The following is an 18,572-nucleotide window of genomic DNA, read 5'->3' on the forward strand; positions in this document are numbered from 1 at the left end:
AGTTAATGAGGATGTGAGTGATATGGATGAGGGAGTGAGTGCAGGTGTGAATGCGGCTGTGAATGTGGGAATGAATGGAAAAAATAAAAGAGTGAACGTGGGAGTGGATGAGGGTGTGAATGTGGGAGCAAGCACGAGTGGTGGGGGGGCTGGCTCATTTGCCCACCCGGCCGCGAGACCCAGGCGCACGTTTGCGGGGGTCGCGGCTGGGGCTCCAGGGGGGTCTCAGAGGGTTTCCTCGCCTCCGGGGACAGCGCTTTGCACCGCCTTTTCCTGGAGGCCCTCAAAAGGGGAGAAAGATCAATCATAGTAGAGGGGAGGAAGGTGGACCTGTCTTTATGGGTGGAAAGACATGGCTTAGCCGCCTTCCAAGAGCAAAGGCAGGGAGAGACTGTTTGGTCACTCCCGACAGCCGGGCAGGGACCGCCGAGAAGGAATGTGGTCCGTGTTCGGTGGGGGGGCAATGGAGCCAACCCACCCAGGAGCAAGGTGGTGGAGCTCCTCCTGAAGATGGTCTTCAGGGCAGCTGACATCTTTGCCCTGATCCATCCCTCGGCGACCGGCTTCTTTGACATCAGTTTCGTGCGCCAGAGGGGCTTGAGCTCTTCTGGTCAAACTACGAGCTGGTGGAAGAACAGCCCGTTTGGCGAGGCTTCGTTGTGCAGGCGGTGTCTCACCAGAATAATGTCAAGCAAGTGACCGTGGTGACATGTAACGAGTCACTCGCTGGCATTGACATTATGATATGGCTTTCCCGTTATGGGGAGGTCACTGATGTCCCAAAAAAAGAACTTGGATGAATTCGATATTTGGTCGGGGGGCTGGACCTTCATGGTCAAATTGAAGGTCTCAGGTGGTACTGTCACCCACATCCCTTCCTCAGAGTTCCTTGGAAGGGACAGGATCCTGGTCTTCTACCAGGGGCAACCGAAGGTCTGCCACAAGTGCGGCGACCCCACACATTTCAGCGCAGGCTGCAAGATACAGAAATGTGCCTTGTGTGGTGGGGTGGGTCATCTTGCTGCCACGTGCAAGGACATTCGGTGCCACCTGTGTGGTGATCTCGGTCACCCGCTCAGCCGCTGCCCTCGCTCCTTCTCCAATGCCGCTGCAGGCCCGGGGGAGAGACCGTGGGGGGGCAACCCCTGGTGGCGCTTCCTCTGCTGCAGCAGGTAGTGGTGGTGGGGGAGGGGCTAAGGGGCCAGTGAGGAAAGGCAATGTCGCTAAGAGGGACAAGAGAGACTCATACCAGAAGAGGCAGGAGGATCGCCATGGGGGTAAGGGGCGGGTGGAGCCTCGGGCAAACCGGGGTGGTGCCCGCCCCTCCCTCTAGGCCGGTGGCTAAAGCCTCTGAGGCCCTGAGGGAGGAAGTGGTGAGCGAGGAAATCAGGAGGATGGAGAGGGAGGATAATGCAGCTGACTCAGACAACTCCTCTCAGTATAAAAGTGTTGATGAGGAAGTCGCAGAGCAGCCTACAGAATCAAAGGGTGGTAGGAAGCGCAACAACAGGAGTGGGAGGAAGAAGGCTGGCAAGTCTTCCAAATCCCCTCCACCCCCGACCGTGAATGTACCTACGGAAGGGCCCACTGACTCCCCTCTGATCACACTCTCCAACCGGTAGTGTCCTCGGAGACCCTGCTGAGGAGTCGCAAGACGAGGGTGAGGGACCGGGGGCAGCGTCGGAGGGTCCTTCAGGGAATGGCGGGGTCCGTCCTTCGGGGGACACTGTCTCTCCCGAGGGGGGACTGACCCGGAGCCCAGAGGTGAGGACACCGGCGGAGGGGGGGGTGGATACTTCGGTTTCTTTGAAGAGAAAGGTTTCTGAGGATTCCCCTCCGGGTGGTGACGGGAGCAGGGTGGGCAAGAAAATGGAAGTCGAACTTGATCACTCATGATGGCTGAACTCGCCCCGTTGACGCTGGCGTCCATTAATGTCGCCAGCATTAAGTCAGATGCGGTTAGATTTGCAGCCTTTGATTTTTTCACCCAAATTGAGGCTGAAATTTTATTTTTGCAGGAGACCAGACTAACGGACATGGGGGTCATACACAAAGCATAGAAAGAGTGGAGGTGCGGACCCTCATACTGGTCTCTTGCGGCCGAGCCGTATAGCGGGGTGGCGGTCCTTTTTAAAACCGCAGATGTGGAATGCAGACGAGTGATCGAGTTGGAAATGGGGAGGTGCCTGGTCTTATACATGTTCATGAGGGGACAGGAGCTTCGGCTCATAAATATCTACGGCCCACAATCAAAGTGGGACCGGAAATGTCTCTTCCTGAAGATCAAGCCCTTTCTTTTTACGAGCCGGCAGGTGGTCTTCGGTGGGGACTTCAACACCATTACGAGATCCTGTGACCAGGGGGGTCCCCGAGACCGCCTGGCTTATGACAGCGTCGCACTTAATGGCATAGCTAGTGAAGCTCGCCTGGTGGATGTCCACATCTGGCACACCCCAGGCCACGGGGGTTTCACCTATCATAGGGGTAGTTGTAGGTCTAGAATAGTTTTTTTTTTAAAGGAGGACGCCATCTTTTCCGCTGTGTCCGCCGTTGAGGTGGAGATCTCCGATCACTGTTTAATTTTCTTTTCTCTGAATGTTGCAGAGACTCCCTGGATGGGAAGAGGGCTGTGGAAGCTAAATCTGTCCCTGCTGGAAGAAGCGGAGGTGAGACAATCCTTCGAGGATTTTCTTCAGAGCCAGGTACCGCTTTTAGATCTCTGTAGCAGTAAGTCAGAGTGGCGGGAGATCTTCAAAAAGCGGGTGGCGGGGTTCTTCCGTCAGCTCTCGAGCCTCAGAAGTCTGAACAGGCACCGCTTGTACCAGGCCTTGAGGAGGAAAGTCGAGCAGCTCGTCTCGACTGGAGGTGACTGAGAGGAAATCTCCAGAGTGATGTCTTTGCTCAAGAGGTGTCAGTGTGATAGGCACACATCTTTAGTTTTTGAGAGAGATTTCAGGAGGTACCGCTCGCCAGACCCCTACAGAAACTGTAAGATGTCAGTGAATTGTAAGATGGTGACAGGACTGATCGACAGTACGGGGTCCCTGAACAGATCCAAATCAGGGATCCTGGAAGTGGTCAGTTCTTTCTACTCACGCCTCTTGGGAAAGAGGGATCTCGATCGGTATGGGATGTCGGCTTTCCTTGCTGAAAAAATCCCTGAGCCAGGGGGTGATCCCTCTCTTGGTGCTTTGGCAGAAGCAATCAGGGAAGAGGAAGTGAGACTGGCCATTGATGGGCTCCGGCCCAAGAAATCGCCAGGTCCGGATGGCTTAACATCCGAGTTCTACAAGACCTTTAGGGACTCCTTGGTCCCCCTCTTGACAGGGGTGTTTAATGAGTGACTTTCCTCAGGCACTCTTCCCGGTTCAATGAGGAGGTCAGCCCAGATTATTCTGTCAAGAGTAAAGATTTGTCCTGTTTTGAGAATTGGCGTCCCATAGCGCTTCTCAATATGGACCAGAAGGTTCTGGCAAAGGTAGTGTTTAATCGGCTGGTCAAGTTTGCACCCCGGCTCCTTTCGGGGGCCCAGCACTGCTCTGTTCCAGGCCGCAGTACTTTTAGTGATGTGCTCTGTGTCCGAGAGGCAGTGGAGCAGGGTAGGGCAGGTCGCTGGAAGGGGTACCTGCTGTCGTTAGATCAAGCAAAAGCCTTTGACCGGGTTAACCATGAGTACCTTTGGTCTGTCCTTTTGAGGTACGGTCTGCCTGGGAGGTTTGTAAAGTAGTTACAGACCTTATACCAAGGGGCTGAGACTTTCCCGCTCGTGAACGGTTGGTCGGGTCGCCCTTTTGTGGTGGGTTCTGTGGTCCGTCAGGGCTGTCCTCTGAGCCCACTCTTATACGTGTTCGCGATCGATCCCATCCTGAGGAGCATAGATCGTGGACCATTGGTGGGAGTCGGGATGGACCAGGCGGGCTCTGGGTCCTCTCTGAGGGTGGTGGCATACGCTGACGAAGTTTCCCTCTTCGTATCCTCGAGAGTGGAGGCGGATTGGGTCATGTCCGAGGTCGCGTGCTGCTCGGAGGCATCCGGTCCATGATCAACCGGGAAAAGTGTGAGAGTCTCTGGCTGGGAGGGGGAGATCCTGGTTTTGATCTCCCGGACACCCTTCCAGGGCCCCAGGCCTCCGCCAAAATTCTAGGCATCGAATTTGGCCCCGGGGACTACCCCCAGCAAAATTGGGAGGGCAGACTTAAGATCGCCTCCCAAAAGGTGGACCAGTGGAAGGGTTGGTCTTTAACCCTAAGGGAAAGGGTTAGCTTGGCTAAAGGTTTTCTGCTTCCTTTGTTAATTTACCTGGGCAGCGTGTGCATCTTGCCAGAACCGCTCTGGACACGGGTCTACAGCATGTTCTTCCAGCTGTTGTGGGGGAATAGGCTCAACCTAATCAAAAGGGAGGTCACGTACCGCACGAGGAGACTAGGTGTGTTGGGTATGGTCAGCCCAGTAGTGTTCTTAGTGAACACCTTTCTTAAGCCCAACATTTCCAACCTCTGGCTAGAGAGGGCTCTTCCGTGGGTATTCTCCTGCAGGGGCTGGTTTCGGCCCTTTTTCCAGGAATGGAAGACAGGAGGGCAGGTGAAGGACCTCCGTACACCTCAGACATCTCCCGACTTAACCTACCCCGGTTCTGAAGGTGATCCGCCGGAGGGGTCTGGGAATGTGGGAAATCAGGACCATGTCGAGGCAATGCCTTGACAGAAGGGTTCTGGTAACCCATTTCCGGAAGCCCCTGGTCCTCAAGGATTGCCCAGGCCGGGATCTGGAGGTGGGGCTCGGGCTTTTAAATTCAAAGCGGATCCCCACGAAGTTTTGGGACTTGGCCTGGCGCTGCTTTCACGGGAAGCTGTATGTAAGGGATAACCTGAAGTACAGGAACTCCGATGATCATGATTGTCCCCGTGAGGAGTGCGGCAACACGCTGGAAAGCATGGAGCACTTCCTCCTTCGGTGTCCCTTTAATACAGAGGTTTACAACAGGGTGGGTGCTTCCATACGTTGGCCGCGGCTGACGTCCCTTTCTTACGCCGAGTGGGTTTATGGGGCGTTCAGATCCCTGGGTGGCCGAGATTGGGGCACTTTATTCCTAGTTAGCGTAGTGGTCAGGTTTTACACGTGGAATGCACGGTGTTTAGTTTCGACTCAAAAGGAAAACACTCAACCAGGACGAGGTGGTTAGTAACATCTTGGGTGACCTGGGGAAGGTGTGTTCTTTGGAGTTCGAGAGGCTGGGTGCGAGGAGGGTCTCTGGCTTTGGAGGGGTCTCTCCTTTTAAAAACGCACTCTAGGAAGAGCTGGAGTATGTGTGAATGGGGGTAGGGACAGCATAAGGTGGTGTGGGTGTTGAGGGAGAGAAGTAGGGGCAGATAGGGACAAGGAGGGACAGATTTGAGGGACAGACAGAGTTTGTTAAGTTAGGTAGAGCAGGGATAGATAGGGACAGTTTTCTTTAGGGACAGAAGTAGGGACAGCGTTAGTTGATGAGGGACAGGGTGTATGTGTTGGAGGCGAGGGATAGGGCCTCTTAGAACTCCAGTCTACTGGTGGTGGGCTAATGCATGACACATGTAGCTTTTTGGTTTGTAAAATTAAAAGACATGGATATTGGGCTTGCAGGCACTGAACTTGGGCCTTGCAAATGGTGTCGGAAATAAAAATTAGTTAAGTGGGTAGCATTAATTATGTGATAAGATGTGTCTTAGGCATAAAGTCAGTAGACATTGTAATATATTATATGTATTATGTGTATTAGGACTGTATGTTAGGATTGTATGTAGTCATGATTAATGAGTAGTATAAATGTTATATATATATAATATGTAAATAGTTAGTAAAAGGGGGGGTACAGTTAGGTTGGGTGGGGGTTTTCAGGGGGGAGGGAAGGGAAAGATGGACCCTGGAGAAGAAAAGGGCCAAAGGACCGGTGGCCATGGAACTGACCAAGGACCATGTGAGGAAAAGTGGGCCATAAAAAGGACCCTGGTTTGTGTTTTGGAGTTAGGGCCATAAACTTTCATGGACCCGTTTCTAGACGTGATAGGGCATGAACTCATGGACCTTTGGTGCGGTGGAGGGGCGAAAAGAAAAAAAAAAAAATGGTTGTGGTGTTATATTAAGTGTTTAGTATGGCCAAGGTGGCTTCTCTTTGTGTTAGGGCAGTATGGGCCAGGATGTTGTTTTCCCTTTGATAAAATATGTGTATGAGTGGAGGGGAGTGAATGGGGTAATGAATGTTAAAATTTAGTTTTATGTTTTATAAGTAGGTTAGGTTCCTGCTGGGGGTTCCCAAGAGCTGGAAAGCTCTGAGAGGACTCAAAAGAAGGACTCTGGACGGATAAGGAAAGCATAGACAGCTTGAAATTGTTTATTAAGTTTGTTTGGCAGGAATTTTCGTTTTTGGAACCAATGTAAGAGCTTTGTTTTGTATTACGTAATGTTTATGTTTATATTTTTCTAATAAAAAAGAGTTCCAGCCCACCTGACAAATTTCAGGTATTTGGGAACAACTTTATAAACGATTATTTCGGCTGTGGAACAGAGCCTAAGAGCCACCTTGACAGAATGCAGCATTAGTGCTGCACAAGGTGGCGCTTTTACTTAAAAATGGCTGGAGGGGGTGACAGGTGCCCTTAAGTCCATCTAGGTCAACCCATATCCTATCCTAACTTGCCCTAACATGTTGAGCCAGAGGAAGGCAAAAAAAGCCCATAAGGCAAACAGTAAGCTTCACATTGGGGAAAAAAATTCCTTCCCGACTCCACATACGGCAATCAGACTAGCTCCCTGGATCAACGCAATATTAAGGAAATTAGTGTATATACCCTGTAATATTATGCTTTTCAAGAAAGGCATCCAGTCACTTCTTAAGTTTTAGTAGGGAATCATTCATTACAACATCATATGGCAGAGAGTTCCATAGTCTCACTGCTCTTACAGTGAAGAATCTACGTCTGTGATTATACTAAAACCTTCTTTCGTCCAGATGTAGAGGATGCCCCCTTGTCCCCATCACAGGTCTAAGAGTAAAAAGATCATTAGAAAGGTCTTTGTACTGTCCCCGCATATATTTATACATTGTAATAAGATCACCCCTAAGCCTTCAATTTTCCAAGCTAAATAACCCCAAGTGTAATAACCTGTCTTGGTATTGCAGACCCCCCAGTTCCCTAAAAACCTTGGTCGCTCTTCTCTGCACCCGTTCCAGTTCAGCTATGTCTTTCTTATACACCGGAGACCAGAACTGTACACAGTATTCTAAGTGTGGTCGCACTAGTGACTTATATAGAGGTAAAATTATGTTCTCCTCATGAAGCATCTATGCCTCTTTTAATGCATCCCATCATTTTATTTGCCTTTGCAGCAGCTGCCTGACCCTGGCCACTAAATGTTTGTCGGCCACCCATACACCCAGGTCTTTTTCAGTGACAGTTTTGCCCAGTGTTCTACAATTAAGTACATAATTATACATCTTGTTTGTTCCACCCAAGTGCATGACCTTACATTTATCCCTATTAAAGCTCATTTGCCATTTATCAGCACAAGCTTCTAGTTTACATAAATCCTCCTGTAATATAAATTTGTCCTCCTCTGTATTGATTACCCTGCAGAGTTTAGTGTCATCTGCAAATATTCAAATTCTACTCTCCATGCCCCCTACAAGGTCATTAAAAAATATGTTAAACAGAAGCGGGCCCAATACTGACCCCTGTGGTACCCCACTGCTAACCGTGACCCAGTCCGAGTGTGCTCCATTAATAACCACCCTTTGTTTCCTATCCCTGAGCCAGCTCTTAACCCACTTACACATATTTTCCCCTATCCCCATTGTTCTCATTTTATGTATCAACCTTTTGTGTGGCACCGTATCAAAAGCTTTTGAAAAGTCCATGTACACCACGTCCACTGCGCTCCCTTGGTCCAGTCCGGAACTTACCTCTTCATAAAAGCTTATCAGATTAGTCTGACAGGAACGGTCCCTTGTAAACCCATGTTGATATTGGGTCATGAGTTTATTCGTCTCCAGATACTCCAGTATCTCTTAGAAAACCCGCCAGGATTTTACCCACAGTTGAGGTTAAGCTTACTGGCCTATAATTTCCAAGTTCAGTTTTGGTCCCCTTTTTGAATACTGGCACCACATTTGCCATACGCCAGTCCTGTGGTACAGACCGTTATTATGGAATCTTTAAACATTAAAAATAATGGTCTATCTATAGCTGTACCTAATTCCTGCAGTACTCAGGGGGTGTATCCCATCCAGGCCCGGGGATTTGTCAATTTTAGTGATTTTTAGATGCCGCCGTACTTCCTGCTGGGTTAGGCTACTTTCACACTAGCGTCGGCCGACGGACGTCGCACTGCGTCGTGCCGACGTACCGTCGCACGCTGTGAAAGTTGTGCACAACGGGGGCAGCGAATGCAGTTTTTCAACGCATCCGCTGCCCCATTGTAATGTTCAGGGAGGAGGGGGCGGAGTTTCGGCCGCACATGCGCGGTCGAAAATGGCGGACACGACACACAAAAGTTACATGTAACGTTTTTGTGTGCATCGCGGCCGCCAAAGCACGACGGATGCGACGTGTGGCCATGCGTCGCAATGCGACGCTAATGCTTGTCTATGGAGAAAAAACGCATCCTGCAGGCAACTTTGCAGGATGCGTTTTTTCTCCAAAACGACGCATTGCGACGTACGTCGGCCGACGCTAGTGTGAAAGTAGCCTTAAGCAGGTGACATTTAATGGAGAATTTCTATCACTGATCATGTTATCTGTCATGGGATTTTCTTGTGTAAATACTGTTGAAAACAAGTCATTTAGCATATTGGCTTTTTCCTCATCCTCATCCACCACTTCACTCAGACTATTTTTAAGGGGGCCAACACTATCATTTTTTAGTTTCTTACTACACTGCGTTCCAAATTATTATGCAAATTGGATTTAAGTGTCATAAAGATGTAATTTTTTGTTTTTCAAATAAACTCATAGATGCTATTGTGTATCAGGGCTCTTTGGATCACTGAAATCAATCTCAAACGCCTGTGATAATTAGTTTACCAGGTGAGCCCAATTAAAGGAAAACTACTTAAGAATGATGTTCCACATTATTAAGCAGGGCACAGGTTTCAAGGAATTTAGGAAAGAAAACGGATCTCTCTGCTGCTGAAAAGCATCAAATAGTGCAATGCCTTGGTCATGAGATGAAAACATTAGATATTTCCCAAAAACTTAAACGTGATCATCGTACTGTTAAGAGATTTGTGGTTGATTCTGAGCACAGACATGTTTGTGCTGATAAAGGCAGAATGAGGAAGGTTTCTGCCAGGCAAGTTCATCGGATTAAGAGAGCAGCTGCTAAAAAGCCATTACAAACCAGCAAACAGATATTTAAAGCTGCTGGTGCCTCTGGAGTCCCTCGAACCTCAAGGTGTAGGATCCTTCCAAGGCTTGCTGTGGTGCATAAACCTACTATTCGGCCACTCCTAAACAGTGTTCACAAGCAGAAATGGTTGCAGTGGGCCCAGACATACATGAAGACTAATTTTCAAACAGTCTTGTTTACTGATGAGTGTCGAGCAACCCTGGATGGTCCAGATGGATGGAGTAGTGGATGGCCACTATGTCCCAACAAGGCTGCAACGTCAGCAAGTAGGTGGAGGAGTCATGTTTTGGGCCGGAATCATGGGGAAACAGCTGGTAGGGCTCTTTAAGGTTCCTAAAGGTGTGAAAATGACCTCTGCAAAGTATATAGAGTTTCTGACTGACAGCTGTCTTCCATGGTATAAAAAGCAGAAATGTGCCTTCAGGAGCAAAATCCTCTTCATGCATGACAATGCACCATCTCATGCTGCAAAGAATACCTCTGAGTCATTGACTGCTATGGGCATAAAAGGAGATAAACTCATGGTGTGGCCACCATCTTCCCCTGACCTCAACCCTATAGAGAACCTTTGGAGTATCATCAAGCAAAAGATCTATGAGGGTGGGAGGCAGTTCACATCCAAACAGCAGCTCTGGGAGGCTAGTCTGACTTCATGCAAAGAAATACAAGCAGAAACTCTCCAAAAAATTCACAAGTTCAATGGATGCAAGAATTGTGAAGGTGATATCAAAGAAGGGTTCCTATGTTAACATATAACTTGGCCTGTTAGGATGTTTTGGAGTTAAATAGCTTTTTTGTTCGGTGAATGTGACCTCCTAATGCTGCAAATTCCACAAATGAGCATTTTCAGTTCTTTAAAACATATCAAATGTTTAGAAATTCTACTGTGCCTAATAATTTGGAACAGTGCAATTTGAGTTTTTATTCATTTTGGAGATTATACTGTTATTATTGGGAGGTTTCTTCAATAAAATTCGATGCATACTCTAACGGGTGATGACTTTTATTAGACTGTCATTTGTACCGACTATTTAGGAAAATCAGAGAAAAATATCATTTGCATAATAATTTGGAACAGAGTGTATTTATGTAGTTAAAGAATATTTTGTGATTATTTTTACTTTCTCTGGTAATTAGTCTCTCTGTCTCAATCTTTGCTGTCTTGATTTCCTTTTTACAGAATTTATTTAATCTTCTGTATTTATTTAATGCCGCATCACTACCTACTTGCTTTAATTCTCTAATTGCTTTATTTTTATCTCTTATTGCACCACCTACAGCTCTATTTAGCCATAGTGGTTTCCTCCTATTTCTAGCATGTTTATTCCCATATGGTATATATTGTGCACAGGTCCTATTCAGGATGCTAATAAACGTCTCCCACTTTCTTTGTGTATTTTTATGTCTCAGGATTTCAAAGCAAAGCGGAAAAGCAGTATTGTGCAAGCGCCGGCATACGCAATTGTTTTCTATGGCCCGGAAGTATACTTCCGGTACGAAGTATACTTCCAGCTCAAAATCTGGAGGCAAAAAATAAGCAACATGTTCATAAGATTTCAAAAATGTTATCTACTTTGCTGGTACCGAAAAATGCTGCATGTTTCACAGCAAAGGTGCACACAAAACAGTGTCAGAAAAAGACAATAAAAACCCTAAGGCTGAGTTCACACGTGGCGTTTTTTTCGCGTTTCCGCGGCGGTTTTAACCGCGCGATTTTGCCGCGAAAAATAAGCATCCCATGCATTCCTATGGGATTCCGCAATGCTGTGTTTTTTACAGCGGCGGAATCGCTTCGCGGTAAAAACCGCAGCATGCTCATTAATTTGCGGAATCGCGGCGATCCCGCACCCATAGGAATGCATTGTTCCGCTTACTTCCCGCATGTGGCTGTGCACACCATGCGGAAAGTAAGAAGAACAATTGCGGATGGTACCCACGGTCCGGAGGAGAGGAGACTGTCCTCCGGGCTTTGGGTACCATACCCCTGTAAAAAATAGAATTTAAAATAAAAAAAATATTGTTATTCTCACCTTCCGGCGTCCCACGCAGCCTTCCCGCCTCTCTCCATGCTCCCGGTCCCAGTCAGCCTTTGCGAAAATGCCCGCGATGGCGTCCGTTCTCACGGGATCGCGAAGTCTCGCGGTCATCGCGAATTACCACGAGACATCGCGATCCCGCGAGAACGGGTGTCATCGCGGGCATTTTCGCAAAGGATTACTGGGAACGGCTGCGCGGGACGTCGGAAGGTAAGAAGTAACACCATTTTTTATTTTTTTTACATTCTATCTTTTACTACTGATGCCGCATAGGCGGCCTCAGTAGTAAAAAGTTGGTCACACTCGTCAAACACTATGTTTGACGAGTGTGACCAACCTGTCAATCAGTTCTCCAAGCGATGCTACAGATCGCTTGGAAAACGCTAGCATTTTGCAAGCTAAATACGCTTGCAAAATGCTAGTTTTTCCGCGGGAAAATCGCGGGAATTTAAAATGCGATTTTCCCATGGAATGGAATTCCGGAATTCTCGCGGTAATTTCCGCGAGAGTTCCGGTACGTGTGCACTTAGCCTAATAGTGCATTTATTAGGGCAGATATGAAGATTTTTAGTGTTTTTTAAGCACAAAAAACTTATTCTGCACTTAAAGAGGTCATTGACGTCTGATTGGCCGGGGTCCAACAACCCGGGACTCCTGCAGATCAGCTGTTATCGGTGGCCGCCGGCTGAAAGTGCTCACTTGCGGAGCTGTTCTGTCTTCCGATAGTGGCCGCAGGGTACTACACATCCATATCCTATTGGTTTGAATAGGAGACAGATGTGCAGTACCAAGCCCCAGCCACTACCAGTATACGGAGCAGCTCGGCAAGGGAGCACTTTCAGACGGACCGATACCGATAAGAGCTGATCTGCAGGAGTGCCGAGTGTCGGACTCTGGCCAATCCGACATCAATGTCCTATCCTAAGGATAGGCCATCAATGCTAAAGTAGTGGACAATCTCTTTAACCCCTTAGTGACAGAGCCAGTTTGCAGCTTAATGACCAGGCCAATTTTTACAATTCTGACCACTGTCACTTTATGAGGTTATAACTCTGGAACGCTTTAACGGATCCAGCTGATTCTGAGATTGTTTTTTTTATGACATCTTGTACTTCATGTTAGTGGTAAAATTTCTTCGATATGTCTTGTGTTTATTTATGAAAAAAAATGGAAATATGGCGAAAATTTTGAAAATTTTGCAATTTTAAAACTTAAAATTTTTATGCCCTTAAATCAGAGAGATGCATCATACAAATTTCTTAATAAATAACATTTCCCACATGTCTACTTTACATCAGCACAATTTTGGAAGTTATAAGGGTTAAAAGTTGACTAGTGATTTCTCATTTTCACAACAAAATTTACAAAACCATTTTTTTTAGGGACCACCTCATATTTAAAGTCATTTTGAGGGGTATACATGACAGAAAATACCCAAAAGTGACACCATTCTAAAAACTAGACCACTCAAGGTGCTCAAAACAACATTCAAGAAGTTTATTAACGCTTTATGTGCTTCACAGGAACTAAAGCAATGTGGAAGGAAAAAAATAACATTTAACTTTTTTTTTTGCAAAAAATTTACTTCAGAACCATTTTTGTGTTAAAAGAGATAATGAACCACAAAATGTGTTGTGCAATTTCTCCTGAATACGATGTTACCCAAAATGTGGGGGTAAACCACTTTTTCAGCGCACAGCAGAGCTCGCAAGGGAGGGAGCGCCATTTGACTTTTTCAACGCAGAATTGGCTGGAATTGAGATCGGATGCCATATTGCGTTCGGAGAGCCCCAGATGTTCCTAAACAGTGGAAACCCCTAACAAGTGACCCCATTTTGGAAACTAGACCCATTAAGGAACTTTTCTACATGTGTGGTGAGCACTTTGAACCTTCAAGTGCTTCACAGAAGTTTATAACGTAGAGCCGTGAAAATAAAAAATCATTTTTTTTCCACAAAAATGATCTTTTCGCCCCCAAATTTTTATTTTTACAAGGGTAACAGGATAAATCATACCCCCACAGTTGTTGTGCGATTTGTCCTGAGTACGCTGATACCCCATATGTGGGGGTAAACCACTGTTTGGGCGCACGGCAGAGCTCAGAAGGGAAGGAGTACCGTTTGACTTTTTCAATGCAGAATTGGCTGGATTTGAGATTGGATGCCATGTCGCTTTTGGAGAGCCCCTGGTGTGCCTAAACAGTGAAAACCCCCCACAAGTGACACTATTGTGCAAACTAGACCCCTTAAGGAACTTATCTACGACACTGGGGAGCGCTATTTACTTACTCCACAGCGCCGTTGAAGTAACGGCGCTGTGGTTTAAGTACCCTTAATTACCGCTGTTAAAAGGCGTATCGGCGGTCGTTAAGGGGTTAAGGCCATGTTCCCACTAAGTGTAAATGTTAGGCTGGAGTCACACTAACCAGCGCAAAATACGGTCCATAGTTTACATGCGTAATACGGATGAATGACCCCTAAATAGTGCTCCGTAGGTCATCCGTAAGCCAGGTGCGGTCGCGTATTTTGCGCATGTCTGCATCCGTATGTAATCCGTATGACATCCGTATGCAATGTGTATGGCGAGATTTTCTCGCAGCCTTGCAAAATGGACATTTAACGGTTTTGAGGCCTGCTAACTATTTAAATCATTAGCCTGCACCCTATTCATACACTCAGAAACAGGTGGCTGCCTCCATTCTGTCCATTTGTGAGCTTGCTTTCACGAGGTGTGTTGGTGTTCTTTGTGCAACATGGCAGAGGGTCTGAGATTCAATACAATTGAGCAAGTTCTCTTTAACTGGCTTTTGTCACGGCGCTTTGGTCAACCATACCCAGTGATAGTGGATCCGCAGAGGAGGAGACGCATGTGGGTCCATCCACTTTTGAGGCAACGACTCACAAGAGGTCATTTTCACCGCCTCTATTCTTCTCTGCGGGAGCATCCTGAGAAATTTTACCAGTACTGTCGCATGAGCATTTCCACATTTGATCGACTCTTGGAGACAGTGCGCCCTGGGCTAACCTTTCAGGACACAAGGATGCGCAAAGCGATATCTGCAGAGGAGCGACTTCTACTCACAATATGGTATGTACTACACAACCACATTCTCTATGTTCATAATGTGTGTGCTAAAGCAGGGGTCCCCAACCGCCGGTCCGTGGCCCAGCTCCGGGCCGCTGCAGTGCCCTTGCCGGTCCGCGGACACAAGGGGAGCCAGGGGCGGTCAGTGGCGTAGCGGGGGCTGGGGCGGCGCGCAGTGTAGCGGCGGCCAGAGAGCGATCCAAGCAGCTCCGCTGCCTGCAAGAGGGAATAGCAGGAGCGGAGCTGCAAGGACCCGTCCAGCTTCCTGCCCGCCGCCCGCGCTTCCTGTCTCTGACTGACACAGAGAGGAGCGCGCCGCTGCTGTGTCAGAGCGAGGAAGCGCGGGCGGCGGGCAGGTGAGAGGAGAGAGGTGGTGTCTGTGTGTATGTATAATGTGTGTGTGTGTGTGTACATGTATGTCTGTGTGTGTGTGTGTTTGTCTGTGTTTTTGTAGGTGGAGCCTGGCCCTGGAGGAGATGGGGACATGAGGAGAAGACCGTGATGGGGAGAGAAGGCCATGAGGGGGTAATGGGAGAAGGCCATGATGGGGGTGATGGAGAGACGTCAATGATGGAGAGAAGGGAGTGATGGGGAGAAGGGAATGATGGGGTGAAGGCAATGATGGGGAGAAGGGAGTGATGGGGTGAAGGCAATGATGGAGAGACGGCAGTGATGGGGTGAAGGCAATGATGGGGAGAAGGGGGTGATGGAGCACTCATTCAAAACCTATGGTGAGTTGAGTCACATTATAAATGTTATTTAATTATAAGTATGCACTGCTACACTACAACTGCGTCCATAGCCCCGCCCCCTTATGACCAAAGCCCCACCCCTGCCACACCTCCATCCCTGCCCTGCCGGGCCATGGAAGAATGGTCTTGCTTGAAACCGGTCCCTGGTGCAAGAAAGGTTGGGGACCACTGTGCTAAAGTATGTTTTTTTGCCTTCTTGGACAAAGTTTTATGCCCTCATCTTATTACTCCAAATATGTTTCAACTTACACACCAGAATGTTAGCTCTAATATGTCCTGCATATCACTTAGTTATTGTGCAACCAAATATGTGTGTGTTATTCTATCTCAATTCCTACCAAGTTTGGTCGGCATGTAACTGATGTTTTTGGACTTTATGCATTCTAAACTTATCAATTTATGTTGTTCTACAGCTTCCTGTCCAATGGCCTGTCTTATGCCGCCCTCCACCATGAGTTTCTCATTGGAAGATCAACAATTTCAGGCATAGTGAGGTCTACATGTACAGAAATCTGGACAAGACTCCATCAAGTGGTCATGCCCGAGCCCAGGATGGAAGACTGGTTGAGGATATCAAGGGACTTTGAGGAGGACTGCCAGTTTCCAAATTGTATTGGGGCCCTGGATGACAAACATATCCGGGTGCGTAAGCCGCCGAACTCTGGCTCCCAATTCTTCAATTATAAACAATACTTTTCTGTTGTATTGTTGGCTCTGGTAGACCCTCAATACAAGTTTATAATTGTTGACATTGGGGCCTATGGAAGGACGGGAGACTCTAGAGTCTTCAATACTTCCATAATGGCTCGGCGGCTACGCACCAACCAGTTGGATCTACCACCACCACGCCAGCTACCAGGCTCCACTGAAGAATCAGTCCCTTATGTCCTTGTGGCAGATGAGGTCTTTCAGTTATCGCGCAATGTCATGAGGCCATATCCCCGGCGCAACCTTGACCACAGGAGCAGAATTTTTAACTTGCGCCTATCACGTGCTAGGCAACTGGTGGAGTGTTCCTTTGGGATTCTTTGTGCCAAATGGCGGGTACTCCAGTCTGCCATTCAGTTGAGTGAACAAAATGTGAATGAAGTTGTGAAAGCCTGTGTTTTTCTGCATAACTTTACCAGGATACATGATTGTTCCTCCTATGATGGTGTTGTGCGTAGGCCGGACAATGTGCGCAGGGTGAGACCACCTATGAACACTCAATGTAGACCGCTCTCTGGCATCAAAGTGCGTGTTATTTTCACTAATTACTTTATCTCACCTGAGGGGGCAACTTCTTGGCAAGAGCATGCTGTGTCTATGTTATAATTTGTTTCTTTAAGTGTGTCTAAATATATATTACTCAACCCCTTATGATTCTATGACTATTTCATTGCATTGGTTAGTGTATGTTAGTATGTTGACAGGGTTTTTGAAAAATCACACAGAGACGTTAACTATAGTAGACAAATTTTTAGTTTTGCCTTTTTTTTTGGTTGCTTAAAGGCAAACATAATATTGCCATAAGAACATTTTGGCAATGGGCAAAATGACCCTCTGTGCCTTCTTAAACTTTTTTGAAAAGTAACATTACATAACATAACCCAAAAAAACATTAGGCAATAACAACATTGCTGCATGAGAATATTAAACTAGAAAGGAAAAAAAATAGGTGAGCTCCATCACCAAAATTAATGCTAAAAGATAACACTCACATTTCTTCTGAATGTTTTCCAATCATAGAAATATTCCACCATGACAGGCAAGGCTACCTCACGGCTTTCAGACAGATATTACCTGTCTGTAGAACAGAGAATATTTAACCATGCTTTACTGGAAAGGATGAAAAAACAAAACTCACTTGTTAAGACATAGAGAGAACGTGATATTCTGAAGGCTGGTCGCCTTGATTTGTTTTACTATAGATTGCTAGCAAAAAAGGTGACTACTTCACTAAGGCCAGCACGCCTTTCCTAAGCATTAGCAAGTGAGTACTGTATTTTCATCCTTTGACTTTACAGTATAGCGCGTTGAAATATTCTCTTTTGTACACACATGTAATATCTGTCTGAAAGGCGTGAGGTAGCCTTGCCTGTCATGATGGATTCTTTAATATGATTGGAAAACATTGTGAAAAAATTAGAATGTTAAATTAGGTAACAAAGTTTGGTGATGGAGAACACCTGTTTTTTCCTTTGTATTTGGAGCACCAGTTAAACCGCACTGGACATCTACGGCCATCAGACTTATAAATCCTCATAGGTTGGGGAAGGGGAACGTGGAAGAGCAGCCTGTGGGTGCTGCTGGACACTGTGGCCAACATCGCCCTGTGTGGGGCCATACTGTTGCCCATGATGCTGGAATTGTCCTGGCTCCAGGGACTGTTGGGGATACTGGCCAGAGTAATGATGATGGTGAGGGGCATCTTGTTGGCTGTGGTAGGCACGTGGCTCATACCCACCAAGATAGCCAGATCGTCCCCAACCAGGTTGGGGCCAGCCCCCAACACTGGGTGGGTACAAGTGGCCATATTGGTGGGGTTGGCTAGAGGCTGACATTTGTGGCTGCTGACTAGAAGGTTGGGTAGTGGGAGGAAGGGGTTGAGGTGTTGGCCCACGTATTAGGGGATGTTCGGACCCTGCTTGAGCAAGCATCTGTGTGGATGGTCTCATGCGCATTAGATTTCGGGGGGAGAGCTGCCACCTCTCCAGATATTTGAATAGCTCATATGGGGTATTGGGGGGGGGGGGGGGGGTGCTTGCATCAAGCAGGATCTGAAAACATCCCCTAATACGGAGCCTGACCTCACGGGTAAGGGCACGGAGATAAAGGGTGAGGCTACGTGAGTAGGCCTCCTCCCCATCATCTGTAGTTACTCTTGATAAATAATTGAGCACCCCTGTGTCCACATTGGTCCTGCTCTCTTGAATAGTGACCTGGCGCCTTCTTCGTGTTCGCCGTGATGTAAGAGCAGCCTGTGGGGATGCCCTGATCTGGCCAGTTGGGCTGCTGCTCAAGTTGCCCGGCTCTTCCAGGATGGGTGATGGGGCAGCAGCAGACTGTCCTGGTGGTGTTGTGTGTTGGGCAGCCATTGGGTTGTCCTGTGATGCCTCATCTTCTGCCATCCTTCTTGTAGGGGGAGAAGATGGGCCAGCCACCTCATCCCCTACAGGATCTATTATGGGCTCTGCCTCTGAGGCCGTTCCTCGATCCGTAAGGTTGGATTGAGTTCTGTTATGAAATAGAACAGAGGCAAAAATACATCAATATTTTTGGCCCTGTAAAGTATTTGTGTAATGTGGTGTGAGGTATCTACTTACGGTCTCAGATCCAG

The 18,572-nt window shown here is 47.4% G+C and overlaps 1 protein-coding gene across 1 annotated transcript in view; it reads left to right on the forward strand.

Annotated features, from left to right (window-relative positions):
• LOC141098497 (uncharacterized) overlaps positions 1-18,572 on the forward strand; it is a 295,534-nt gene that overhangs the window by 14,120 nt on the left and 262,842 nt on the right. The window contains exon 3 of the mRNA XM_073586333.1: positions 10,792-10,874. Within this exon, the coding sequence (XP_073442434.1) occupies positions 10,792-10,874 (83 nt within the window). The remainder of the gene's footprint in view (positions 1-10,791; positions 10,875-18,572) is intronic.

Source organism: Dendrobates tinctorius, unplaced genomic scaffold (assembly GCF_039654945.1).
Source record: "Dendrobates tinctorius isolate UK_male_01 unplaced genomic scaffold, ASM3965494v1 ptg000092l, whole genome shotgun sequence".
In the NCBI taxonomy this organism is placed as follows: Eukaryota; Metazoa; Chordata; class Amphibia; order Anura; family Dendrobatidae; genus Dendrobates; species Dendrobates tinctorius.